The sequence below is a fragment of the Lontra canadensis genome, unplaced genomic scaffold (assembly GCF_010015895.1).
Source record: "Lontra canadensis isolate GAN:19392208 unplaced genomic scaffold, GSC_riverotter_1.0 scaffold148, whole genome shotgun sequence".
Lineage (NCBI taxonomy): Eukaryota > Metazoa > Chordata > Mammalia > Carnivora > Mustelidae > Lontra > Lontra canadensis.
Window position 1 is genome coordinate 2,671,349 of NW_022631142.1, and position 25,221 is coordinate 2,696,569.

Below are 25,221 nucleotides of genomic sequence, written 5' to 3' on the forward strand. Positions count from 1 at the left end.
GAACTATTTTTATATCTATCCTAAATACAGTTTAGTTTAGCTTGTACAAATACACTGAAATATATTCTTGTATTTTAGTCACTTGGAATAAAAACTGAAAGAGTAAACAGCATTCAATGCAGCATGTACTTGATTTTTTACAATATTGGTACTAGAATATTCTAGGCCCTCAAAAAATGTATCAAATACATTGCATATTAAGTCCATTCCATAAGACAAGTTAGAGGTGACTGCATGAAGACACAAAATGTACAGTTCAGGTACCTTAACAATGAGCGGTGGATTGCTGTTTAAAACCTTCGGGAGGCATTCATCTGACTCTTCTGAAAATGGTGGCTGAACAGGGAACAGATGAGCCTATCAAATATAATCAAATATAAAGACTATGAAATGATGATTTTCTTGACTTTATTAGATTCAGTAACTTCACACTAATGGTAATTTATTACAACAGGAGATAACACAACAAATTAGTATCTTCAGTATTTTAATAACAGGTTGCATTAAAATTAAATATACCCAAACACACTACTTTCCAAAATGTTACTTTCCCAATTTTATTAGATCCCTAGCTGCCAAAAATAGAAACAAATATTCTCTGAAGCCACTGATACAAACCTACAGAGGATACAAACCTACAGAGATGGTAAATGAAACATTCATTTTCTAAGACAAACACTTGGATGACAAAGACAATGGAAATCCCATTCATTTAAAATCATTTCAATACAAAATTTAAAACTTTCTCTCAAAGAACAATTATTGTCTTACATTAAATATTTTAATAGTAGTAATATCAATAGCACAGAAAACGGATTTAAAATTCAGGCATTTAGTATGTGCTCAATAGAGAAATGGAAACTTTCAGAATAGAATTACACTACAGATAAAACAAAGTAAGCTTCACTAGCAGTTCACTCAGCTTAGTTGCCAAAAATCAAGAACAGTAACACTGTTCCTTACAGACACAGACAGACAGCAGACACACAAATGATATATCCCTAATGAAGTCTCAGAAAAGAGACCGAAACCCAACTTACTCAAAATGGCTCTGGGCACAAGAGCACACTGCTCAATGCTCTGCTATAAATAAGTCTGTGCACTCCCAAACACAAAAGCATTAACAAAAAAATCAATACAAACCTCTGTGGCAAAGATTTTGAAGAGTATCCATGAGATATACCAAGTCATCAGAAGAAAGACACCACATAGCCAGACATGGTAGAGTAACGAGAGATTGAGGAGACCACGCACAGTGTCAAGAGGCCTGTGAAACTGCCTATGAAAGCAGAAATTACTGTTTAATCCTATGAGGAAAATACAATCTAAGCATTTAATAGACTTGGGTCTCATAATGAAAAACAAATAAATCTTACTTCTAAATAATAATGGTGATATAGATGCCTTTCCTTTTGCACCCCATAAAATTCTCTCCCTGATACCTTCTTATGAACTACATAAGGGAGCCTTAAAGGAAGAACAGACTTAAATTTGTGCTCAGTTTCTTCTGTTCCAAATCTTCACTGTCATTTACTATGAAGGAAGAATGAGTCAAGCCTATAAACCAACCCCTAGAGGCTGGGTAAAATTTTACTATTGTTACTTTGTAATTTGATACATAACCATTCAACAGGACTAGCACCTCTCCTTGGCCAGATTTCAGCTCTATCTGTACACACTAAAAACAGTTCCACAGTAGTTAACAGGACATGGCACTATCTAAAAATCACAATCTTCACTTTTAAAATAATTTAAGAAACTGTTAGAAGGCTTAAAGAAGGGACACCTGGGTAGCTCATTTTGTTGAGGATCTGATTTCAGCTCAGGTCATGGATATTGGGGTCCTAGGATCAGCCCCATGAGGCTCTGTGCTCAGCGGGCAGTCCACCCGTCCCTCTTACTCTGCCCCTCCCCATACCACACATGCACTCTCTGTCTCTCTCTCTTTCTCTCTCTCTCAAAAAAAGCTAAATAAAGTGAACACTCACTGTTTTACCAAAACATTAAATAGATCGATAGGCAAAGTCATCATAGCCCTATAAGCACACAACTAGCAATTTTTTAAAAAAGATATTATTTATTAATTTGACAGAGTTAGAGATCACAAGTAGGCAGAGAGGCAGGCAGAGAGAGAGGAGGAAGCAGGCTCCCCGCTGAGCAGAGAGCCCGATGTGGGGCTTGATCCCAGGACCCTGGGATCATCACCTGAGCCAAAGGCAGAGGCTTAACCCACTGAGCCACCCAGGCGCCCACAACTAGCAATTTTAAAAACAGGATTAGAACATCTGGCTCTGCCATTTATCAGTGCTGTGATTATGTTAACTGGTTGACCTAACCCACCTCAACTTCTTCCATATAATAGTGGCATAATTTCTTTCTACCTCTTATGGCTATTATGAGATTTGAAACACCTTATATTAGGAGTGCCCAGCATAGAACATTTCCTGGGAAGAAGCAAGCTATTTTCAGATTTTTAGTAAATTTTTTTAAGTTTTTTTAAATTTATTTGACAGACAGAGACCACAAGTAGGCAGAGAGGCAGGCAGAGAGATAGGGAAGCAGACTCCCTGATGAGCAGAGAGCCCGATGCAGGGCTCAATCCCAGGACCCTGGGACCATGATACGAGCCAAAGGCAGAGGCTTTAACCCACTGAGCCACCTAGGCGCCCCTTTAGTAAATCTTTATTGAGGGCCCACCATGTATTAAGGACAGTATATTAGGCACTGCCATATGAACAAAATACATTTTAAGTGAAAGAAAGAAAAAAGTACTATATTAAATTACAATCAAATTATCATTATTTTTCTTTTTCCGTTTGACCCAATGTAAAATTTGGATTAACATAATAAATGACCCATGCATTTAGTTTCATATCTAGCAATTAAGCAGAAGACAAAACTAAATTTTACCTAGGAATTTTTAAAGTTAGAAATTGAAATTCACAAAGTAGGAACCATAATATCTTAAGCACCCACAAATATCAGTATCTTCACTCCCGAAAAATGGTATTAGTTAAATCCATATACAATGCACAAAAAAACCTCACAGTAGAATAATCAATAATTAAAAGAACAAATACTACTAGAGAAATTTACACTTACTTGCCAAGTAAAGATTAAAGCTTTAACTATGTGCAAAGTACATTGGGAATAACTAGAACAATACACCCGAGTGCTACCCCTTGATTGCCACTTAATGACCTTCAACTGATTGCATGGCCCTGCTCAATTTTGGCTTCCTTAGAGGCAAAATTAGAATAATACCATAGCACTGTGCTCGACTACTACAACATAGCAGAGAATGATGACTGAGGAGAAAAGCAAAAGAGTGCAACTCAAGAAGCTCACGTTTTCATAATATAAAAGTTATATCTAACGAAGAACAAATTATCATTGCTGACTTCCAGGTAGAGGAACTGGGTGACCAGAGACTGGAGCAAAAGGATTCTTTTTAACTCTATACCCTGTTTTATGGCACTGGAATTTTAAATTATGCGAGCCAGGTATATTCCAAAATGAACACAATTATTTAAAGGCTAAATCTGAACACCACCATCAGGAAGTGGCAAACACCTAAAAAGGATGGAAACTAGCAGTGTTAAAAATCAGACTTTTCACCTGTCACTTACTCATCTATCTGAAGATCCATCGCAGTGCTAATCCAAGCTTTGGGAATATGGCCTGAAAGGAAAAAAATACCATGCTATGAACATAAAAAGTTAATACAGCAAATCTTAACCATGCTTTAGTATGAGGTTGATGAGATGACCAAGTAGACACCAAGACCTCGGTCAGAATGCTACATTGTTTGATTAGGAGTGGGCAGAAGGAGTGCCTAAAAGGCTCCATCAGTTAGGCATTCAATTCTTGATTTCAGCGCAGGTCATGATCTCAGCCCTTGGCTGTGAGATCAAGCATGACGTTCTGTGCTCAGCAGGGAATCTACTTGAGATTCTCTCTCCTTCTGCTCCCTAAGACTCCCACTCTCCCTAAAATAAACAAATAAATCTTTTTTTAAAAAATGGTCAGGAAAAGAGAATAATTCCTAAATACAGAAGTCCTTGCTTTGCATGGGTCAGATTACGCACATATTTCAGTGGTAGTTAAGTTAAATCACAATAGTCCCCCAACAAAACAATTCAAATTTCAGTTACCACAGTATATTTACTGTGAGGAACTGAACATAGTACTTCTAGCTTTTCAGTACACAAATCAGTATGTAGATAATGGATACACACCATAATTAGTGACTAATCACATCCCTTCTTTCTAAGTCTGTTGGTGACTGGTCATTCAGTTCAGGCACAGACAGCAAAACATGTAATTGTGCTGCCTCTTTGTCTCCCTGAAAAGCCCACACAACATTTTACAAAAACGAATAACTGAAAGAGGACACTGGCCAAAAAGACCAAAGTGCAACAAAGAAATGAAAAGTGGTAACACTTGAAATGAAACCTGAATGGAATATAAGTGGGTTATAGAAGATACAGCTGACCACGGAAATGCTGACTTGGTGCTACATCAGCCCAGTTGTACAATACAATTGTAGGGAACATCCAGACTCATGGTAGCAGGTTAATATAAAACAACCAAGTGTTAACATTAAATGACAATTATAAGGGCAATGTAGAAAAATGGGTTATATAAACTACAAGTGAAGGAAGGAGACAACAGAATGGCCTATGCCCAGCGAGAACAACTCTAAAATTATTCCATAGAAAAAAGTAGGAGCAGAAAGTTATACAGGTATCCCCTGCTTTTCCAAAGTTTGTTATGTCACTTCACTTTAATGAAAGGCCTATGCTAGCACCTGTTTTCACAACTGAAAGAAATCCAAATTTACAAATAAGGCACAAAAGGGAAAACAGCATTCAGCACTTGTTTTGTCCCAAGCCAGAGCTGTCACTGCACAGAAGCAGGGCATCCTGAATGGTGAGAGGGGTGCAGCCAAGTTCCTAACCTGCGAAGTACACTCAGCATCTCAGCATCAAGCCTCCAGAGCTTTCAAATGTGTCTGTGAGCATCTGTGCTTTATCCCCATTTGCTTTGTGCATCAGTTAGCAAGATGTGTCTGAAGGCATTAGAAAAGCCTAAGAGAGGTTATTTTGGGGGTTTGGAGATGCTCAAAGATCTTTCCATATAAATTAAAGCTAATTGCTTCTTCACTTTGTGCCATTTGGCTTACAGAAGGTTTCATAGGAACTCTCTACTTTCAGATGGTGGGGGAAACCTAGAGTCTGAAAAGAGTATTTTAGGATGTTGAATTTTGTTTATATATTATTATGTGTTGCTATTGAGCTTAATGTTTTCCACTCAACTTGAACTGCTCATCGTATTAAATAAGTACATCTATTTTTGTACTTAGAACTCATGTTAACAAATTCTGTAAGGTTCCCTCAGCAGCAGGATATTTCTAATATATTAGTACCAAGTTAAAAAAAGTTATAAAAAGGAGTAGGTTATTTATAGAATAATATACAATATTTTTTTAAAAAGCATTTTTTATTATAGTAAAACCACATAACAAAATTTATCATCTTAACCTTAAGTGTACACACACTATACGCAATTTATGCAACGGATCCGTGAACTTTTTTATCTTGCAAACTGAAACTCTCTACCCGCCAAGCAACAACCCTCCTGTTCCCCTTCCCACACAGCCCTGCCAAGCACAATTCTACTTTCTGTTTCTAAGTCTCACTACTCAAATAATACCTCAGATAAGTAGAATCATGCAGTATTTGTCTTTTTGCAAGTGGCTTATTTCACTTAGTATGTCCTCAAGCTTCATCCATGTTGTAGCTTGTGACAGGATTACCTTCCTTTTTTAAGGTTGAATTATATCCCACTGTATGTATATACCAAATTTTCTTTAACAATATTGTTCTTTAACTAAATAAATACTCTATGAAAATCAAAACAATGAATCAGTTGGACTAATCACATACCTACAATTAAGAAACATACAAATCAAAAATGACTTTGCAACTGACATTTTCTGAGCAATGAGCTAACACATACACTGTATCAAAAAGCAGAAATTCTTACCAAGAAAATAATACAGGATGCAAAAATTCCTAACCAGGAACAGTGACTCCACACAACTATGCTTAACTAACAAGAGCAGAGATCTCCTGAAGCGTAAGAATTTGTATTGCTATGAAAAAAGAAGAAAAACAGAATCAAATGACAATCCAAGTAGAGGTTCAATTTTATTTTAAAGCAAGCACATAACTAAAACAGACCACATATAAAAAAAATAATCACTGTATAAAAAGATAAAGTTTATTCCAGAGGTTAAAAAATCAGTAATTTCTGATGATAAAATATTTAATATCTACATTATACAACATCTCATTGATACGAGAGCAGAAATGACATAATTAACAATACTGATCTATACTTATACTATGGACTACAGAGACGGAATAAGCACAAAAAACATATGACCACAACAACAGCAGCTAACATTCTTTGGTTCTTGAGCACATACCAGGTACTATTCTAAGCACAACCCTATAAAGAAGGTTCCATTATTATCTGCATCTTATTTATGAGAAAACTGAGGCACACAGAACCAACTTACCAGCTAGCAAAAGGAAAACCTGACATTTTAATCCAGGCAGGCCAGTTTCAGAGAATGTAATCTTAAATATAATGTACACACTGCCTCTACACTAACTGTTTTTAAATGCTACCTGCAAGAAAAATAGGAGGCAGAAGAAGACACTAGACTGAGTCGGGAGACCTGAGTTCTAGTGCTTCTCTCTGCAGCGCTGAGCAAGGCATGCCTCCAATTATGTGTGCGGTAAGAAGGCTGACCCAGCTGAACAGTGCACTAATGAGTAGTACCTTCAATTCTAACAATCTAAGAAAGAAATACCAATTAAGAAAAAAGGTGAAATGCTTTTTTACTGTTAAAACTAAGCTTCTTGTGAAATAGAGTATTTGCACCCCCTCCCATTCCTGCCCCAAAAATACCAATGGAAAAAAATATTCTTAAATTATTGGAAAGAACCTAAGGAAATTTAATGCAGCAAAGATGAATTTCCCAAATTCTGGTCTTCTTTTATGCTGCTATTATGACTGTTCCTTCTTTAAGGAAATTCAGAAGCTAAAGAAGAGCAAATAATTACAGTACACAGTATAGTACACAGGTAAAAGTTTTATCTTCATACCATGTCTGTGAACTCCTACAGTATCTTTGCCAAAAGCAGCCCATATGAATACTTGGTCACTAACCACACAGCTTCAAGAATCCTGGTTTATTTGGATATATTCAAGTCTGAGATATGGAACTGCACAATTCCATGCAGCCAATGGATGCTAACCTTCTTGACACCACCACCACCACCACCCCCAGTAAAAAGAATATAGTTCCTATACTATTCCCACTGAAGCTCTCATCTCAACCATTACTACAAGGGTCCACAGAGGAGAGGGAAGCAGATAAGCATTTCAGTAGATATGCAGAGAACAGCTAATATACCCTCGTATTGCTTCCCAGCTGAAGTGTTTTTCAATTCACTTTTGGGTTTCTTCTGTTATTTGGCTAGAAACTACCCTCTACTGAGGATTTACTACATGCCAGGCTCTATAAATCTTATCTCATTTAATACTTTCAGTCTTGTTGGCCTAGAACTTGCCAACAAGCCCTGTCTTGTTGTTCATCCACTTCTTTGTCCTCTACTCCATGCTAATGTTCTGCTTTTCTCTATCAGTCTGTCATTAAGAGTTTGATAAATGGAATTGGCTTTCAAACTACAGGCTAGTTTAAAGAAAAATTAATAGGCTAATGGTAAACTGGTTAGAATTAGATCTCCAAAAAGACATAATCTTTCACAGTTACATGAAAACAGTAGTTACTGAATAATAGGGATAATATAAAACTGTTTATGGAAGCTCCACGTGACAAGATACATAGCGTTAGAGGCACTCTATATGTAAATGTACAGGAAAGGGTGTAGCAGAATATACACTAAAACTGGTCACAATTATCTCTGAGGTAAAGACTGAGATTGGCCCCAGAATGGCCAAAGGAATTTTCATTTTATCTATACTATTTGAATATTTTTTTAATTGAAATGTTACTGCTATACTCTTAGGAAGTAATCTAACACCACAAAAAATAATGATGATGATGCTAATAATAATGGTTGTTACTGTTTGTAAAAAAGTAATAAAAAATAATTTTTTTTTAAGGTCTAACATTCTCCGGTCAGCTTGCCCAGTTCAAGAAAAAAAGTAAATGGCTATTGCCATCATATCACTTTATGGAGGTTCAGAAGAAAAAATAGGTCTGATCTTACACTGAGCTTACAATTTCCTGAAAAATCAATCCTGCTTTCTTTAGCAACTTAAAGTACATAATGGAAGGTCATATAACGTAGATCAGGCTCTGGTATGTTGGAAAGCTAAGGTATGGTGTCCTTCTTCCCCCTCAATCTTCTGAGGAGGCATATATACCCAGCTGGGCAAACAAAGGCAGTTACAAAAGTGATAGATGAGAAGCTATGATCCTGGGCACAAAGATTCATCATTTCAACTGCTCCTGCCAAAATCCTGACCTCCCTTATTCTATTGCACCCACCCAACAAAACCCCTATTCCGGGGCACCTGGGTGGCTCAGTGGGTTAAGCCTCTGCCTTCAGCTCAGGTCATGATCTCAGGGTCCTGGGATCGAGCCCCACATCAGGCTCTCTGCTCAGCAGGAGCCTGCTTCCCTCTCTCTCTCTCTGCCTGCCTCCCTGCCTACTTGTGATCTCTGTCAAATAAATAAATAAAATCTTAAAAACAAACAAACAAACAAAAAACCCTATTCCAACCATCCGCAGGCTGGAGAGAGCACCCAGCTGGGCAGACCAAATAGCACTATACACTTATGGTTCCAAGAGATGCCCCCAAAACATATTTTGGCCAAATAGTGAATGACCAAATATTATAAGCTAAGCTTCTGCCAGAGCTGAACCTGAAGTCAAAGCTAAATATTACCATCAGAAGAGAAACTTCTGGGATACAAGAATAAATCTAAAATTTAGTCAAACGAAATTACAAAAAATTTAGTAGGCAAATTTAGTAGGCAAATGTGACATTGCATGGTAGGAACAATTTATTTGTACTATCAATTACTGGCCTGCCACTACATTTACTCTACTGACTATATGTGATGTTAAACAAATGGTCACTTTCAACTGAGGTTCAGGAAGGAGCAAGGTATTTGGGGGTATTTCATTTTTCTCTAACATTTTTCTTCTTCATATTCTTAATTATATTATAAAAAATGATTTAGCATGAATATTTCTGTACAGAATTTCAGGGGTTTTCTTCCTTATAAAATTTTAAAGTGGCAAAGCTGATACTCCGCTTTTAATTCATCTTCTCAAAATGTGAAGAATTTCTAAATGGGACTCTTTCTTCATACACTCACGGTCTGCAGGGAGGTAAGGGCCAGCTCCTTTTCTGTGAGCACTCCCTCCTGCCGTAGGTGGATTTTCAACAGACTGCTCTTCAGGGAAACCAGGAGAAGCCTAATTTACACACTCCCTTACTCTCACATTTGTTCACACATCACACCCTCCCCACCAGACTGGGTCCTAGTGGGAAGGGGCTGTTTCTAAGACTTTTGCTCCAAGGCCCAGTCCTTGGCCTGCCACAGGACAGGAATGAAGCAACTAAGAACACAGCCAGGAAGAGTGGGAACAGCCTGGGGAGAACCCTGATGCCATAGGAGAAAGCTCAACTGATACTTCTTTCTCCTGCTTTAGGAGGTAGTTCTAGTTGCACAGAAGGCTCCTACCAGATTAGATTTTTAAAAACCTAACTGAAAGAGAGTTCCAACTGTCCTAGTCAAAACTGTTTTATTTATTTATACACATCGTGCCTTGTTCTAGAAAAGATTTGAGACAGTAACTGACATTCTATACTTACTTGCATATCGTCAAGCCCATGAGTTCTTAGGTTCAAAAAGAAGCTGGCAGCTGCACAGAGGTACGCTGCATGAATGTCATCATCATCCTCCCCCAGCCCTGCTAGGTCACAGCCACTGCCATTACCTAGCAGGGAGGGAAAGAGTGGGCCAAAGCAGTATTCTCAGAGCGGCAGTGGCAAGGGCAGTGATGGCTCTCACACATACGCTAAAATCTCATGAAGACATATCTCTCCTCTCCAAATGGTACTTTGATGATCTCAGTCCTAAGTTTTACTGACCAAATGTTGAGTTAATCAGATGAGGCCAGTTATATATATACATCAAGGCAAGTTTACATCTGCCAAATTCTGACATAAGGTAACACCCAAATGCTATCTTACCTGTATGATGGGAAATGGCAGATAATTCATGTTGTTAATAAAATACAGGAGACTATAGCTGTAGCCCATAAATGCTCCAGCCAGTAGGAAAAAAAGGTGATACTCATTTAAGCAGGTCTGTGCAGCAGGGCTGTTTAAACTGGAGAGAAACAGGTTATTAATTCAACAGTCAGGGACACATATCACTTCTTTAGGCTCAAACTTTGACTTAATCACTTATTAAATGTCCCAAATTCTAACAAAATAGTTCATTTCAGGTTCAATGCGGGCAAGAGATGAACAAAACCCTCTCCCTGATGCATGAGAATTTGACCTTTCTAAAGGTTAACGTGTTAGCTCTTCCTCTGGAAATCTGAAAAGGGTAAGAATGTCCCTAATGCTGCTTACAGGTGGGTATGCTGTATCTAGATGGAGAGGAACTAGAACTGAACATATGGACCTGCTAGAGATGCCATCACTTTGGGTTTCTCGCTGTGTTGTCTCTTATAACTGGGCAATCCTTCACGGGGACCCTTCTCACTAAAGAAAATTGATTACATCAGGAAAAAAAAAAAACACCTGCCTTATGTAATAGTAACTGAGGGACAAAAAGAAATTAAATATTCAGTAGTATAGGGGCGCCTGGCTGGCTCAGTCAGTTAAGTGTCTGCCTTCAGCATCAGATCATGATCCTGGGGTCCTAGGATAGAGGGCTATCCTAGGACTCTATCCAATATGGGCTCCCTGCTCAGCATGGATTCTGGTTCTCCCCCTCCCTCTACCCCTCCATCCCCCACTCGTGCTCTCTCTCAAATAAATAAAATCTAAAAAATGAAGAAGAAGAAAGAAAATAGGGAACTTAAGATTACTACCGTAATCTTTTTTTTTTTTTAATTTACTTATTTGACAGAGAGAGACAGATCACAAGTAGGCAGAGAGAGAGGGGGTAAGCAGGCTCCCCGCTGAACAGTGAGCCCAATGTGGGGCTCGATCCCAGGACCCTGAGATCACGACCTGAGCCGAAGGCAGAGCCTTAACCCACTGAGACACCCAGGCACCCCTACTGTAATCTTTATTGATTTTTAAAGTTAGAATATCAACCTCAAATTTGTATCAATGTCATGTGTTCAAGAACTGTTAACAGTTTATGGGGTGCCTGGGTGGCTCAGTGAGCTGAGCTCGACCAACTCTTGATTTCGGCTCAGGCTATGATCTCAGGGTCATGAGATCAAGCCCCATTGGGCTCCGTGTCAGGTGTGAATCCTGCTCAAGATTCTCTAAGATTCTCTCTTTCATTTCTCTCTCCCCGACCTGTGTGTGTGCTCTTTTCCCAAAGAACTGTATCAGTTTCAAAATTATACAAGTACTCTACTGAAGAAGGTAGTTGTAATTATTTTAAAGTTTTTTTCTTCATTCTTCCCATACAATCCTTCCTTAAACTCCCAACCTAAATGCCTCCTCCTCCAAGAAGCCAGGGATCTTCCTGCCTCCTAAACTGCCACAGGTTTTACGTGCACATTTCACTTTCTTATTACATCCCATGTCACAGAAGTTCCTATTTCTCTCCTATCACACACGTTTGTGTCCATGGCTTAATTCCCCTCCTGTTCGTAAATCTCAAGCACCTTATAGTTTATGCATGAATCCCTCTCATAAATCCAACAGCACTTAGCACAGCGCCTTGCATAGATCATGTTTTTAAAAAAACCTGTTGAATTCAGCAAACATAAATATCAAAAACATTTGATATTAAATATAAAAGCACCTTCCATAAAAGTCTCGAAAGCAAAGAATGTCCATAAACTATTTATCTGTACAGGTCACCGTGGGCTTAGTAATTAAACAAGTTTCCATAAAAAGAATATATTTACTATTACCTCTCAGTACCAGTGCAGGGAACCACAAGGAAACGGTATTGACCCTTGGTTATCACCACAGCACACCAAGCCACGAGCATTCCCATTGCAGCATGGACAAAAGAATGCATGAGCTGCTGGGGGTGAATGATCTTCCCTATCAGTGCCAGTCTGGAGCAGGGAATGGAAGGCACAACTGTAAACAAAGCACATTACCATGGCTTTAGGCTGCAGTGAATGAAGTCAGAGGACCCGAACTATTATTCCCTCTCATACTTGCACAAATATTCCAAAGGGGAGGAAGAAACAGAGTCAATGTAAAGTACAGAAAAATTCCAAGTTAAATATTTGAACTTAAAAGATTTTGAAAAGGTTGAATACAAAAAGATGTACACAAAAAAGAAAAACCAAAGATTCTGAGAGATGAAGCCTAAGGATAGCATGATTAACATTTTTCAGTTCTTTTTAAGTAAAATTCCCTGACAGTTCAAATAGTGTCTACCCTGCCACTCTCTTAGGTGTCAGAAAAGAAGAAATTATAATTTTTAAAAGACAGTGCTTGTCCTCTGACAAGTTATTTTTACTTCAGCATTTGAACTGGTCAATATATAGTCCAACTGTGAAAAAATAAACCACAAAATACATAAATAATGGCAATACTGAATACCAAAATAAATGTTTGTATAGGAATTTCTAATGCCTCTCAAATAATCAAAATAAGTTTTCTGGGTGTATTCGGGTAGGTGAGTGTGGGTAGGAGGGATGTTGATCCCTGAAAACAGCTAGTAGAGGGTTTCCTGATCTAACCATATACATATCCTTCTTTTAATATATTCCAAGTAAAAAGACTGTAGAGAGATGGAAAATTCATGTGAAGGGAGAGGGCTTAGGTGCTTTACACTTTGAGAAAGAGGCTGCTATCACCTCTTCCTCCCCGCAAGAAATGCCCATTAGACCTAGTGAGTGTGCAACTGACTTATAATGCTCTGAACATACCAAAGCTTCTCGTGTCTCTAAGCCTTTTTACGTGCTATCCTTTTCCCTGGATCATTACCTTTCTTCTCAAATTAATACAATTCATCCTTTTAGCATCACCTCCTCCAGGAAGCTTCCCAGGCTGGGTAAATGGTGCTCCTATATTATATATTCCCATACTATCCAGTGTATTGTAATTAAATATATTTGATGTTTAGTCTGTCGCCCTATTAATTGTGATCCTCTCAGGATAACTGGGACCGTAACATTTATCTCTTATCCCCACACAATGAACAGCACATAGAATGCTTGCTGAAGGAATGAGCCAAAGTGACTAATCAGACTTTAAGAATGACAAGACAGAGAGCCCTAGTGTGGCATCTACATCAAGATGACCTAAGTATGTGAGACCATGTAAAAGAACACGTGCTATAAGCCAAGGAGATCTGTATATGACTTGAACAGAAAAAGAGATCCAGCAGTTAGGAGTGAGGGACTAGGAAAGCAAAGGAAAAGCGTATGTGTTATAACACCCACAGTAAGATTGGAAATTTTATACCAGCTCTAAGAAGCAACTACTGAAGAGCTAAAAAGAGGAATGATGTTATACTCGAATAAGAAGCTTCTCACTGTACCATAAGGACAGACACAGGAATCAGAAAAGGCACAAAAAGCAAAAAGAAAAACAGGAAAAGAAAAAGCCCTGGAATCTAGCAGGTGATTCTCCCAAGGCAAAACATACAATTGGGTTTTTTTAAACTATAGAATTATAGACTTTTATATTTGAAAAGGACCTTAGAAATCATCTGGTCCTGATCTCCTACCCTATAAAGGAGTTATTTTTATAATACATCTGCTGAGTCACAGCCTTAACAGCAGCTGTGAACTATTAAAAGGTCTAAATTTTTTTTATTGTGGTAAAACACACATAAGTAAAGTTTGCCATGTTAACCATTTTTTTTCCATCTTAACCATTTTTAAGCATTTGTTCTGTGGCGTACATACACTCACACTGTTGTGTAACCATTGCCACTATGCACCTCAAGACCTTCCCCCCAACCTCAACCACAACTGTGCCCAGCAAACAGCTCCCCATTCCCTCCTCCCCCAGCCTGTGGCAACCACTATTCTACTTTCTGTCTTTAAGAATCTGACGACTCTAGAACCTCCTATGTAAGTGAAATCATACAATGTTTGTCCTAAGAGCTCTAAATATCCTTTTTTTTTTCTAAATATTCTTCAAACAGAGAGAAACGAACCTTCAAATAAATTTTTAGTTAAAACATTCAAAGCAGATGATTCTGTAGGTACACTTTAGGCTGACACAAAACAAGCCTGTTACACACATCCACATACAAAACATGCTGAGCCTGCCATTAATAATAATAATAATATAAATTCACATACTTTTAAGATAATTAACATCTGAAAACTCACCTGCATAGAACTCCACATTAAAAATACTTATTATTACTACTACCACTGACAGCAGCAGGAGGTAAAAGATTACATAGGAACTATACAGATCACTGAAAGAATCTAAAACACAAGAGAGATGAATTAGTTAGTTCATTCAGTCATATAGTCATGATCAGTATATTGCAACAGAAAACAGGTTTGAACCACAACTGTAACTTTCCTTTTAAAAGTTATCTTTTCTTCAAGAATTCATTTATCCACTGTTGACAGGTCCCACAGGACATCAACTCAAGAACTACAGTGTGAGTTATTTGGACCAAGCTCTGGGTCCTTTAAAATTATACTAGAATTTCTTTTAGATGACCCAGATGTTAACATCAGAAAAATATTACCATATGTAAATGTCTTTCCTCATGTGAAACAGAGAAGTACCACATTTGGTAATATACCAACAAGGCTTCTTTTTACAATGTAAATAATATTTTTCAGATCTCTTCTTAACAAATGCAATTAGCTTCTATTACTAAAAAAGTAACATTTCTGGAAATAGCATAATCCATAAATCATTCAAATGCTGAATTAAAAAAAAAACAAAAAATCATGATATCTTTGTAAAAATACTAATATATTCACATTTTAGAGTAGTTCAACAAGCAATATTAAAAAATTAAAAATATTAAAAAATTTAAAAATTTTTAAAAAATTTAAAAATCTGGCCAAGTTTAAAACATATATATATATATGTGTGTGTGTGTGTGTGTGTGTGTGTATAAAACATATATATATGTGTATATATATACACATATATATAAAACATAAATAAAAATAAAAACAGCAAGGAAATACATTTGCTGAATAGACTAAAACTTAATGAAATCAGTAACTTTTAAGAGAATAATTTATTGACCAAAACTAAAAAGAGTATTTATTAAGGATTCACAATTAAACCCCAACATTATACTGAGCTAAGAGAATGAAAGAACTGATTCATGTGACTGGAAATAAGGGAAGAGTACAATTTCTCTAAAAAGACTTTGTGAAGCAAAAGTTGAACGAGATGAGCAACATTTGATGAGAAAAATGGCATAAATCAAATCTCATCTGCAGAGAAAGTATTATTAGAATTAAAAATACCTGAACCATGAAATGGCAAAGTTTTTTCTTGAGTGCCAAATTGGAACAATGGGTAATGGTTCTAGATTTCAGGACTGAATATTCCAAGCTTGTGACGAGACCGCTGAGATCAATGAGGGATCCAGGCTCAGGGAAGGTGGTTACAGAAATACCTGGCATGCCCGTGCTGGCTCATGGCTTAATTTTATCTGCCCCGTAGGTCCCACGCAAGAAGTAACTGAGATCTCTCAACAAGAACTTAACACTACTACAATTCTTTAGCAGCAATAGCTCCAAAGACCACAAGGTAAAGCTGCTAACTCCTAGAAAATTAGCACTTTTTTTCTGAAAATTAAATTAACAACACACTTTCCACTTCCCTAGGCAAAAGGAATTTGTTATTGTTGTGGAGAGGGAAATAAAAAGAATTTCTAGAGTATTTGTGCTTCTTAGCCTTAGGCAAGACTTTAAGAGTTCAAAACCTACTCTGGCAACACTTCTCTCTAATTCCAGTTGGCATAGTGGAAAAACAGGCTTTGAAGTCAGAGACCAATGTTCAAATCCTGGTTCAGTTACTCACTGACTGTATGTCTGCACAGACTTCTATAACCTTAGTCTCAGCCTCCTCATTTATAAAGCAGAGATATTACTTCTTTATTATATAGGGTTGTAGGAAGGATAACAATATATTTAAGATGCTTAGTACAGTACGTGGCATGCAGTACATGGCAATAATTGGAGGTTATTATTAATTAACATGATCATACTTTAATAAATTTAGTAATTTTACTTTGATCTCCACATTTAATCCTCTCCAAGCTTTTCTTCCTCATCAGTCTTTGTGTTCACCTCTACGCTTCTTAGTCTGTACCTCCTTCCTCCTCTTCTCTCTTCTCATCTTTTTATTAGCCACAATACAGAAATGAAGTATCTTATTTTTAGGCAGGCTTTTTAAAAAGATAAATGTCACATTTTCTACTCCAAATTTTTAAATAGACAAAGGAAACAGTTCTGGTCCTTAAAAAAGAAAACGTCAAAAAAGCAGTCAAAAAAGACAAACACATAAAAAAAAATTAAGCTAAGTTTTCAGTTATGTGGTCTTCTAATAATCTTTTTGCTCATGTGATAATACAGATCTCTGACAGGTTTACTAATCGTATAATTACACAGTGAAAAGGTGATCTATAAAGGGAATGCCTTAAGGTCACCTCAAGGGGAATGTTTTGCCATGTTTATCAATACGGGCAGTGATTAAAAACAAATGATCTGAAACATAACACAACTTTTATGTTGAGAAATAGGTCCTGTAAATTTGATTTCCCCAAACTGAGCACCACTTACCAGACAGCCACTGAATAGGATGAAATAAATCAATGCTGCTGAAGATGATAAATACTGTGGTACAGACGGGTAGAAGCAGCACTGACCAGATAATACTCACAACTATCCTCCAGCCCAAAACCTATAATTAAACAAACAAAATCCCTCAATCATGAAGTCAAGCTACTTCAGTTATTTCAGTTATGCAAATCCTATCTTTTCATATGGGATGTCAATCACTAGTATTTACACCAGATCACAGCCCGTGCAGCTATAAGCTCCAATGGTTACTTCTATTAATAACATGACATACAACTACCGCTGATGCTTGCGTTTAGGCCAGAGTCAGACGCTACATTAAACATCACACTCTGAGGGAGGAGAGGAATTGTCTTAGTTTTATAACTGTATTTTACAACAACTTATACTTGTCTCTTTTTTTTTTTAAGATTTATTAATTTATTTGACAGACAGAGATCACAAGTAAGCAGAGAGAAGACAGAGAGAGGGAGAGGCAGGCTCCCCGCTGAGCAGAGAGCCTGATGCGGGGCTCGATCCCAGGACCCCGGGATCATGACCCCAGCCAAAGGCAGAGGCTTTAACCCACTGAGCCACCCAGGCGCCCAGCCTTATACTTGTCTCTTTAGGTTTAACTGATTGATACGTCAATATCTAAAAGCTGTATACATTTTATAGGGATCATCTGCATACTGTGATTGTGTTTACAATTATTAGCTATGGCAGTTATTGGACAGTTAGCACAATGTATTCATGTGTGAATCACCAGTGCCTACCACTTAAGAGATACAAGATACACTACTGAATAAGTGAGTAAAGAAGAGATACTGAGGGGTCTGAAGCATGAAAGTGCTTTACTTTAATCGGATTTACATTTTGGAAGGTAAAATACTCTTGGGTTTGCAAGGTGCTTATGATGAAGGTGGATCAGAGGGGGCAAGACCCACACAAGAGACAACTAGGAGGCAGTCTACTACACCTGCCCAAAGCCAAAATTCACAGTGTACAAAGGAAGGCAGTGGCAATGGGAAAGAAAGGAGGAAAACAAAAACAAAAACTGCAGTCATATTTTCTGAAGTACATCTATAGAAAATCAGTAATTGATAATATAGGTGGTAAAGAACAGGCAAGACTTAAGGACTCAAAATTTTAGCTTTGGATACAGCCTCTGCTGAGGCCACATCATATTCTTTCTAATCCTAGACATTCTTTCCCACTTCTTACGCCAAGTGATCAACAAGTTATTCATTTTGCACCTACCAGGTACACCATCCTTGCATAAAACTCTTGACAATCCCTCCCCCAGTTCCCATGCAGGTCATCCCTGTCATTCTAAACAGCTTCCACTCAGGACTCCTCTCCCACCCCATGACAAGTCTGCACTCAGGACGTCCCGCCACTGCACACTAGTAACCAGCTTTCCCTAGCCCGCCCCGCCCACCCCGCAACCAGACTCCACTCGGGACACCCCCTACATCCCTGTAATCACTCCCTCTGGCCGCCCCCTCCCCACGCGCTCCCCACGCTACACAGGAGCCGGCCCCTCCCCCGCCCGGCGCGCACGCGCGCTCAGCGCGCGTCCGCCAGCCAGGACCGACTCCAGCTTCGGGCCGAGCGCGCGCCACAGTGCGCGCAGCACTCACGCGCCACAAGATGTCCCGCGACCCGCCAGCGTAGGGCCGACTCGCAGCCGTGGCCATGGTGATGGCGGTCCCGGCTCTGAGGGGTGCAGGAGACAGTGCGCCCGCCCGCCACCGCTGTTCAAAGGGAGAAAGGCCCCAGGAGGACCCTGTTGGGGCTGCCTCAAACGCTGCCTGAGAGAAGCCCGGGGCAGGGCCCAACCAGTCCCTTCGAGGCTTCGTCTGGACAGGCCTAACGCGCCAGAAGTGGCCCCCGGACACGTCCCCCAGAGGGAGCTGGGATTTCAGGACCCGCCCTCTGGAGTCCAAAAGGTCTCTCCGAAGCAGGGTCCAGCGGGACGCCAGAAACCGGGGGCGACGCTGCATGCTGGGAACTGTAGTCTCGATGGCGCTCTGGGCGCAAGGGAGCGTTGCATTCTGGGACTCAGAGTTCCAAAGTACAGCATGCCGGGAGTGGAAGTTTTCCCAGAGGTACCTTGTGACGTGCTGGGAATCGTAGTCTTTTATAAAGCCGTTAAGAGTTAACAGTGTCCATTGACCGGATTTTACACTTAGATCTGGCAAAATGACTGGCGCTTATTTCTCCCAATTTTCTTTATCGACTGCCTGAAAGAGAAATCAAACAATGCTGTGGCCCTCTCCACAGAGGTACTCACTGATTTTACTGAAATGGAAAATAATCTCTATGAAAGTGAATTTGGGGGCTTCTGGGTGACTCAGCCCTTAAGCGTCTGCCTTGGCCTCAGGTCAAGATCCCAGGGTCCTGGGATCAAGGCCCGCATCCGGCTCCCTGCTTCCCGGGAACGCTGCTTCTCCCTCTCCCACTTACTTGCTTCTGTTCCCTCTCCCACTGTGTCTCTCTCTGTCAAATAAATAAATAAAATCGTTTTGGTTTTTGTTTGTTTTTTTTTTGTTTTTTTTTTTTAAGTGTATTTGGTTTCCTAAGATCTGGTTCCTAGTTCCATCTCTGCCACTTGCTAAATGGAATGTCTTGATCCTCTCTGAGACTCCATTTCTTCATCTAGAAAACAAGGATAAAAATAAAGATGGCATCCAGTGATGTTGCGAAGATATGAAAATGCTACTACAAATACGGATTATCCTTAATTTCCTGCCAGTAAGGAAAAAGATTTTTTACCGATCCAAGTCCCACTTAATGAAGTCTTCTCTGATTGCATTAGCCCTCAGTTAGATCCCTGGAGGTATACTGCTAACACCTTTTAATACCCAATTATATACCACAGTCAACATTCAGTACTCTGTAAAGACAGAGAGATTTAGTGATTTACTGATTCTGGAGAAACTCAGTCTAGTGAGAGAAATTGAAATCACACACAGAGCTCTGTAATGTTTGCTATAATGTTGCTTTAAGATTGTATTCATTTCCAGGGGCGCCTGGGTGGCTCAGTGGGTTAAGCCTCTGCCTTCCGCCCAGGTCGTGATCTCAGGGTCCTGGGATTGAGCCCCGCCCGCATCGGGCTCTCTGCTCAGCAGTGAGCCTGCTTCCTCCTCTCTCTCTCTGCCTGCCTCTCTGAATACTTGTGGTCTCTGTCTGTCAAATAAATAAATAAAATCTTAAAAAAAAAAATATTGTATTCATTTCCAAAAACATGTTAATATCAATCATGTCTGAAGCCCTGCAGAATAAACCGGGAATACAAAGGTAGATCAAGTCTCTGCCAAGAAGAAATCTTTCTGGTGGTGGAGAAAGATGATAATCATTCTAAATGAGTGTCATTAAACACAGACAAGGTTACTTGCAGTCAGTTAACTTTGTTTAGTTCCTTTAGTACCTGGTTCAGACTACTAGTTGTCTACCCCAGCATATCTTTCTCCTCTACTTCTTAGAAATAGAATCCCTGATTTTTAACTGGGCATGTGGCTACATTTCCTAGTCTCCCTGGCCGCTAGGTGGAGCCAGGTGACTGATGAGTTCAGGCCAATAAAATGTAATCAAACTATTGCATGGTAGTTTCCCAGAAACTCCCCTTAGAAGAGAGCTAGCCACGTCCTTTGCCCCCTTCTTAATCCCTTCCTGCATCCAGCTGCATGGAATTTGGATGTGTCACACTCTAGGCAAAATCAAATACTGAGCTCAAAGTAAACTTGATTACTGAAGCAACCATACCAATCCTAGCTACCTGCCCTTACCTCCTGACTTCATTTACACAACAGAGACAATTATTTATTGTTTGCGCCACTTTTATTTTTAGAGCAACTAATCATATTCTGAAATCATCGTGTGTAACTACCTATTTATTGTCTGAATTCTAACTAGCACATAAGTGTCCCATGGGCAGAGACTTTGTCTATCTTGTTTATCATTGTTTCCAAAATGCTATAACAGGAGGAGGTAGTCAATAAATGGTTGTTAAATGAACAGAAGAATGAATGGAAGAAACTGCAGCAGAAAGTGTCTATTCAGGACAACAAACTTTGTTACCTAATTCAAAGAGGAACGGAACCCAGGGAATAGATAATGAAAGTATTCAAAGGGCTGAAAGGGCTTAGGGGAGAAAGAGTAGGGTTGTAGTAGCAAAGGAAGAAGGGAGTTATCCAAATATCATGAAGGTGCTACTCTTTCTATATTAGAGCCCACCAGCACACTCATGATGTGGGGTTGCTGGGGGGAGCGCCAGTACTGCTGTTAGAACTACCCCACTGCTGTTGAGCAGGAACTTGTATTATTTCCTTAATTTGCTTTAGCTTATTTTGAAATCTTACATTACAATTTTCATCTGGTTTTGTGGGCATGTCTTTCCAGAATGTTTTCATATCATTAGGGATATTATTCAGCTCCATGTTTTCATTTTTCCTATAATAACTTCATTATGAGGTTTGATTGCAGTCCTTTCCGCTGCTCATTTTTATATGAAATTCGTTTTCCTGCACATTTAGGAAGGAGGGGTGAGTTAGGACAGCTTTGCTAAATTTGAGACTCTATCACTTCTTTCTCTGTTTCCATGAAGTGTTCAAAAATATGGCTTCAAACTTTCTGGATCTTCTGGCTCTGTGCCCTTCCCCCACTTTCAACTGATTTCCCTTTTCTTTGCCCCAAATATCTCTGGCCTACTCTATCTGTATTCTATACCCTGCAGTTTCTACTCTGGTGTCCTGGAAAGCTACTTTGGCTGGTTTTCAGAGCCCAACTTCTTCAGATCCTTCTTCAGACCCCTTGCACTCATCAACTGAAAACTGGGTTGTACCAAACTGCCCCCAAATCTAGCTGCTTTTCTCCTATTGGTCCACTGTACTTTCTAGGGAGTACCTCTTGGCTATTTTGGGGTTTTCTTATTTTTAGATTTCTTAGACATCCAGCTGCTTCCTTTGCTTCTTTCCACAAAAATGCTGATACCATGCAAGTCTTTGAGTGGCTAGTGGTTTACACCTGCTTGAATTTTGGGTTTTGGGTGATATCTTGTCACCCAAGTTTGTTATTGATGTTGTCCACAGGTTTTTGGTTTTGCTATCCCAGATACTCTATTTTTATGGAGGAATTTGGGGAGATTCAAAAAATGTCACTGCCATCTTTCCAGAATTCTTTTCTCTTAAATCCTTTTTTTTTTTTTCTTTTTTAGGTAGGCTCCATGCCCGCTGTGTAGCCCATGAGAGGCTTGAACTCATGACTGTAAGATCAAGACCTGAGCTGAGAACAAGAATCAGATGCTTAAATGACAGAGTCACACAGGCGCCCCTTAAATCTTTATATACAAACCAGTGACATCAAACTGACAATAGAAAAACCACCATCCATTAATTTTTCTAAAAGCAGGGGTTCCACAATGTAATAGTTATGTATCTCAAACCCATTCTGGTTTCATTCAGGGTGGCAGTGTGCCCAGCTAAAGAGCATTTCCCAACCTCCCTTGCAGCTAGGGATGACCATGTGATACATTTCTGACCAATAAGATAGAAGCATAAGGCATTAGATGGGGTTTGGGAGAAAGCTCATTAAAAGCCAGGTCAATTCAACTGGTCAACACTCTTTGCCCTTTCCCTTCTTCCTGCCTGTCAAAAGTGGAACTGAGCTGGAGAGAGCGGAGCTGCCACTGTTCAGCTGTTCAGTGTCTGAGCAGCGAACGTGAAAAGTTACAGTCAAGTCTTTAATCAGTTACTGTGATGTTACAAGCAAGATACGAAATGAGAGAAAGCATTGGCTCCCCTTAGGTTTCATTTTTCTCCATGGCACAGTCCCACACAAGGGTCAGGTGGGTTGGTGTGGATGTGGGCACAGTCTTACTGCCTAAACGAAAATCTCCTGCCATTTTATAGTTTAGGAGGCAGGAGGAGGAAGCGGGAAGAGGCGACAGGTGGAAGAGTACTGAATACTGGGTCAGAGTGGAAAAGACATCTTTAAGGACCCCCAGGACGTTAGTCTCGGCAAAGGCACCTGAGAGAGGCCATGGCTAGGGCCCTCACCCCTTAGCTCCATTAGGCCTCCAGAAGAAGGAAGCTGGGCTAGAGATGTAGATTTGCCTAAGAACAAGGCTGGGGTGATGGTAAGGTGAGGCCAAAGCCGCTGACCACAACTCCCCTCAGAGGGCGCAGTGCTTAGGCTGTGCACCTAGTCTGGTGTGTGTAGGGGGCTTTCCCAGGAGGCCTGTCAGGAGGTAAAGGCCTTCAGGTCCATAGCCCCTAACTGCCCACGATCAGGCCTGAAAGAGCACACATAGGGTTCTGGCTTGGAGCCAGACTCTCCATTGCCTATACTTTGCTGGAAAACAGCACACGTCTTGAGATCAGATGATGGCAAACTCACACTAAGGACTGCTGAGCAGAAGAAAAATTTTAAAAAGCCAGAATCCTTAATGGCATCATGGAGTAGCTGTATTCATCTGGGTGGGGCTAGCTCTAAACTTCTATTTCCATGCGAAAAGTACAAGTGCTGATTTGTTTAAGCTACTGCTTTCAAGAGTTCTCTTACAGTTGAATACGATTCCTAAGCGCGATTCCTAAGTGCTTCGAGGGGATCCCGAGAATAGGGGCTCCTAAAGGGTGGTGCTGGCTGGTTCATGAAATTTTCACTGGTCCTTGGTAGGTGAGAAAAAAAAAATGAACAAAGTAGTCAGCTTTCCAGAAAGCTCAATTTATTCAAGTTTTTAGTACTGACATTATATCCTTCCAGATTATTTGAGATTATGATAGCCTCTCTTTTTATAAGATGATGGTTCTAATTTATGATGCTGATTGTGTCTGAAATCCTTACTTTAAAAATCCTGACCTCTGTATTAAAGAACCTCTAAACATTTTTTTAAATATTTTATTTATTTATTTGACAGACAGATCACAAACAGGCAGAGAGTTCCAGGACTGTGAGATCATGACCCTAGCCGAAGGCAGAGGCTTTAACCCACTGAGCCACCCAGGTGCCCCAAGAATCTCTAACCATTTTGGGGGGAAAACTTTACCAGTTACACCACATAAGTACTCAGTAGTAACTAAATTCCTCCTCAAACGTGGATATTTACATGTGCCTGGGAAAAACTCACTGCTTTCCTTCCCTTTAGCACTTACAACTCTTCTGTGACCAGATATGTGGATCTTCCACACCAAGCAATTCTCACGCTACCTGCCTGGAGGTAGCGCAGAGCCCAGAGGGTAAGGGCACAGGCCCCCAGGACTGCCCCCTCGCTTCAGTTGTCAATTGCAAGCAGTGGGTCCCCAGGTTACCCATGAGTTCTGTCCAACTTGGCTACAAATTAAGAGGCTCCCAAGGCCCCCTCCCTGGGTTTGGTAATTTGCTCCCAGGACCCAGAAAAAGTTTACTCATTATTGCTGATTTATTACAAAGGATGTTTTAAAGGATATAAATGAATAGCCCGGTGGAGAGATACATGGGGCGAGGTCTGGAAGGGTCCTAGGTGCAGGAGCTTTTGTCTCTCTTGGAGCTGGGGATGCACTACCGTCCTGGCAGGTGGATGTATTCACCAACCTGAAAGCTCTCCAAACCCGTTCTTTTGGGATTTTTATGAAGGCTTCATCATACGGGCCTGATCGATTATTACCTCCATTTCCAGGCCCTCACCTCTCTCCAGAGAATGGGGAGTGGAGCTGAAAGTTCCCAGCTTCTAGTCATGGCTTGGTCTTCCTGGTGACCAGCCCCATCCAGATCCCACCACCCCAAGAGTCACCTCATTAGAAAAAAAAAAAAAAATGCGCCACTACCCAGGAAATTCCAAGAAATTTGGGAGCTCTGTCATACACTGTATCACACAGGAAATAGCAAGGCTCTTAGCAGCTCTGTCAGAAACCGTAGCAGAGGCTAATATATATATATATATATATATATATATATATATATATATATATATTTATTTATTTATTTATTATTTCATAGTATCCTTCTATTCTTTAGTGGAGAAAAATCCTGCCACTTTTGGTGAGACACAGGAAGGGGAGGTTGCAGACGGCAGGTACCGGCCGCTCACAGGGTCCACATGCGTAAGAATCACTGCCTTGGGCAGCAGGCGTTAGGTGTTAATGAAAGAACACCAGGGTACCTGCTCAGAGAAGGTCTGGAAGGTAGAGACACCAAGTTCTCCAAAGAGTCCCTGAAGACAGAATAAACACTGAGCTGGTGGGGGGTGGGGGGA

At 39.9% G+C, this 25,221-nt stretch overlaps 1 protein-coding gene across 2 annotated transcripts in view; it reads right to left on the reverse strand.

Annotated features, from left to right (window-relative positions):
• NDC1 (NDC1 transmembrane nucleoporin) overlaps positions 1-19,030 on the reverse strand; it is a 42,977-nt gene extending 23,947 nt beyond the window's left edge. Inside the window, exons 1-9 of one of the 2 annotated variants that reach the window (XM_032844115.1) lie at positions 18,632-19,030; positions 16,992-17,112; positions 14,556-14,657; positions 12,165-12,339; positions 10,309-10,447; positions 6,049-6,157; positions 3,630-3,681; positions 1,144-1,279; positions 265-357 (exon numbers count right to left, since the gene is read on the reverse strand). In XM_032844115.1, the coding sequence (XP_032700006.1) occupies positions 265-357; positions 1,144-1,279; positions 3,630-3,681; positions 6,049-6,157; positions 10,309-10,447; positions 12,165-12,339; positions 14,556-14,657; positions 16,992-17,112; positions 18,632-18,994 (1,290 nt within the window). In that variant the 5' untranslated portion in view covers positions 18,995-19,030. Of the gene's footprint in view, positions 1-264; positions 358-1,143; positions 1,280-3,629; positions 3,682-6,048; positions 6,158-10,308; positions 10,448-12,164; positions 12,340-14,555; positions 14,658-16,991; positions 17,113-18,248; positions 18,425-18,631 lie in introns of those variants that run through there. The other variant, XM_032844116.1, reaches the window with a different exon arrangement.
• Positions 19,031-25,221: the final 6,191 nt, after the last annotated feature.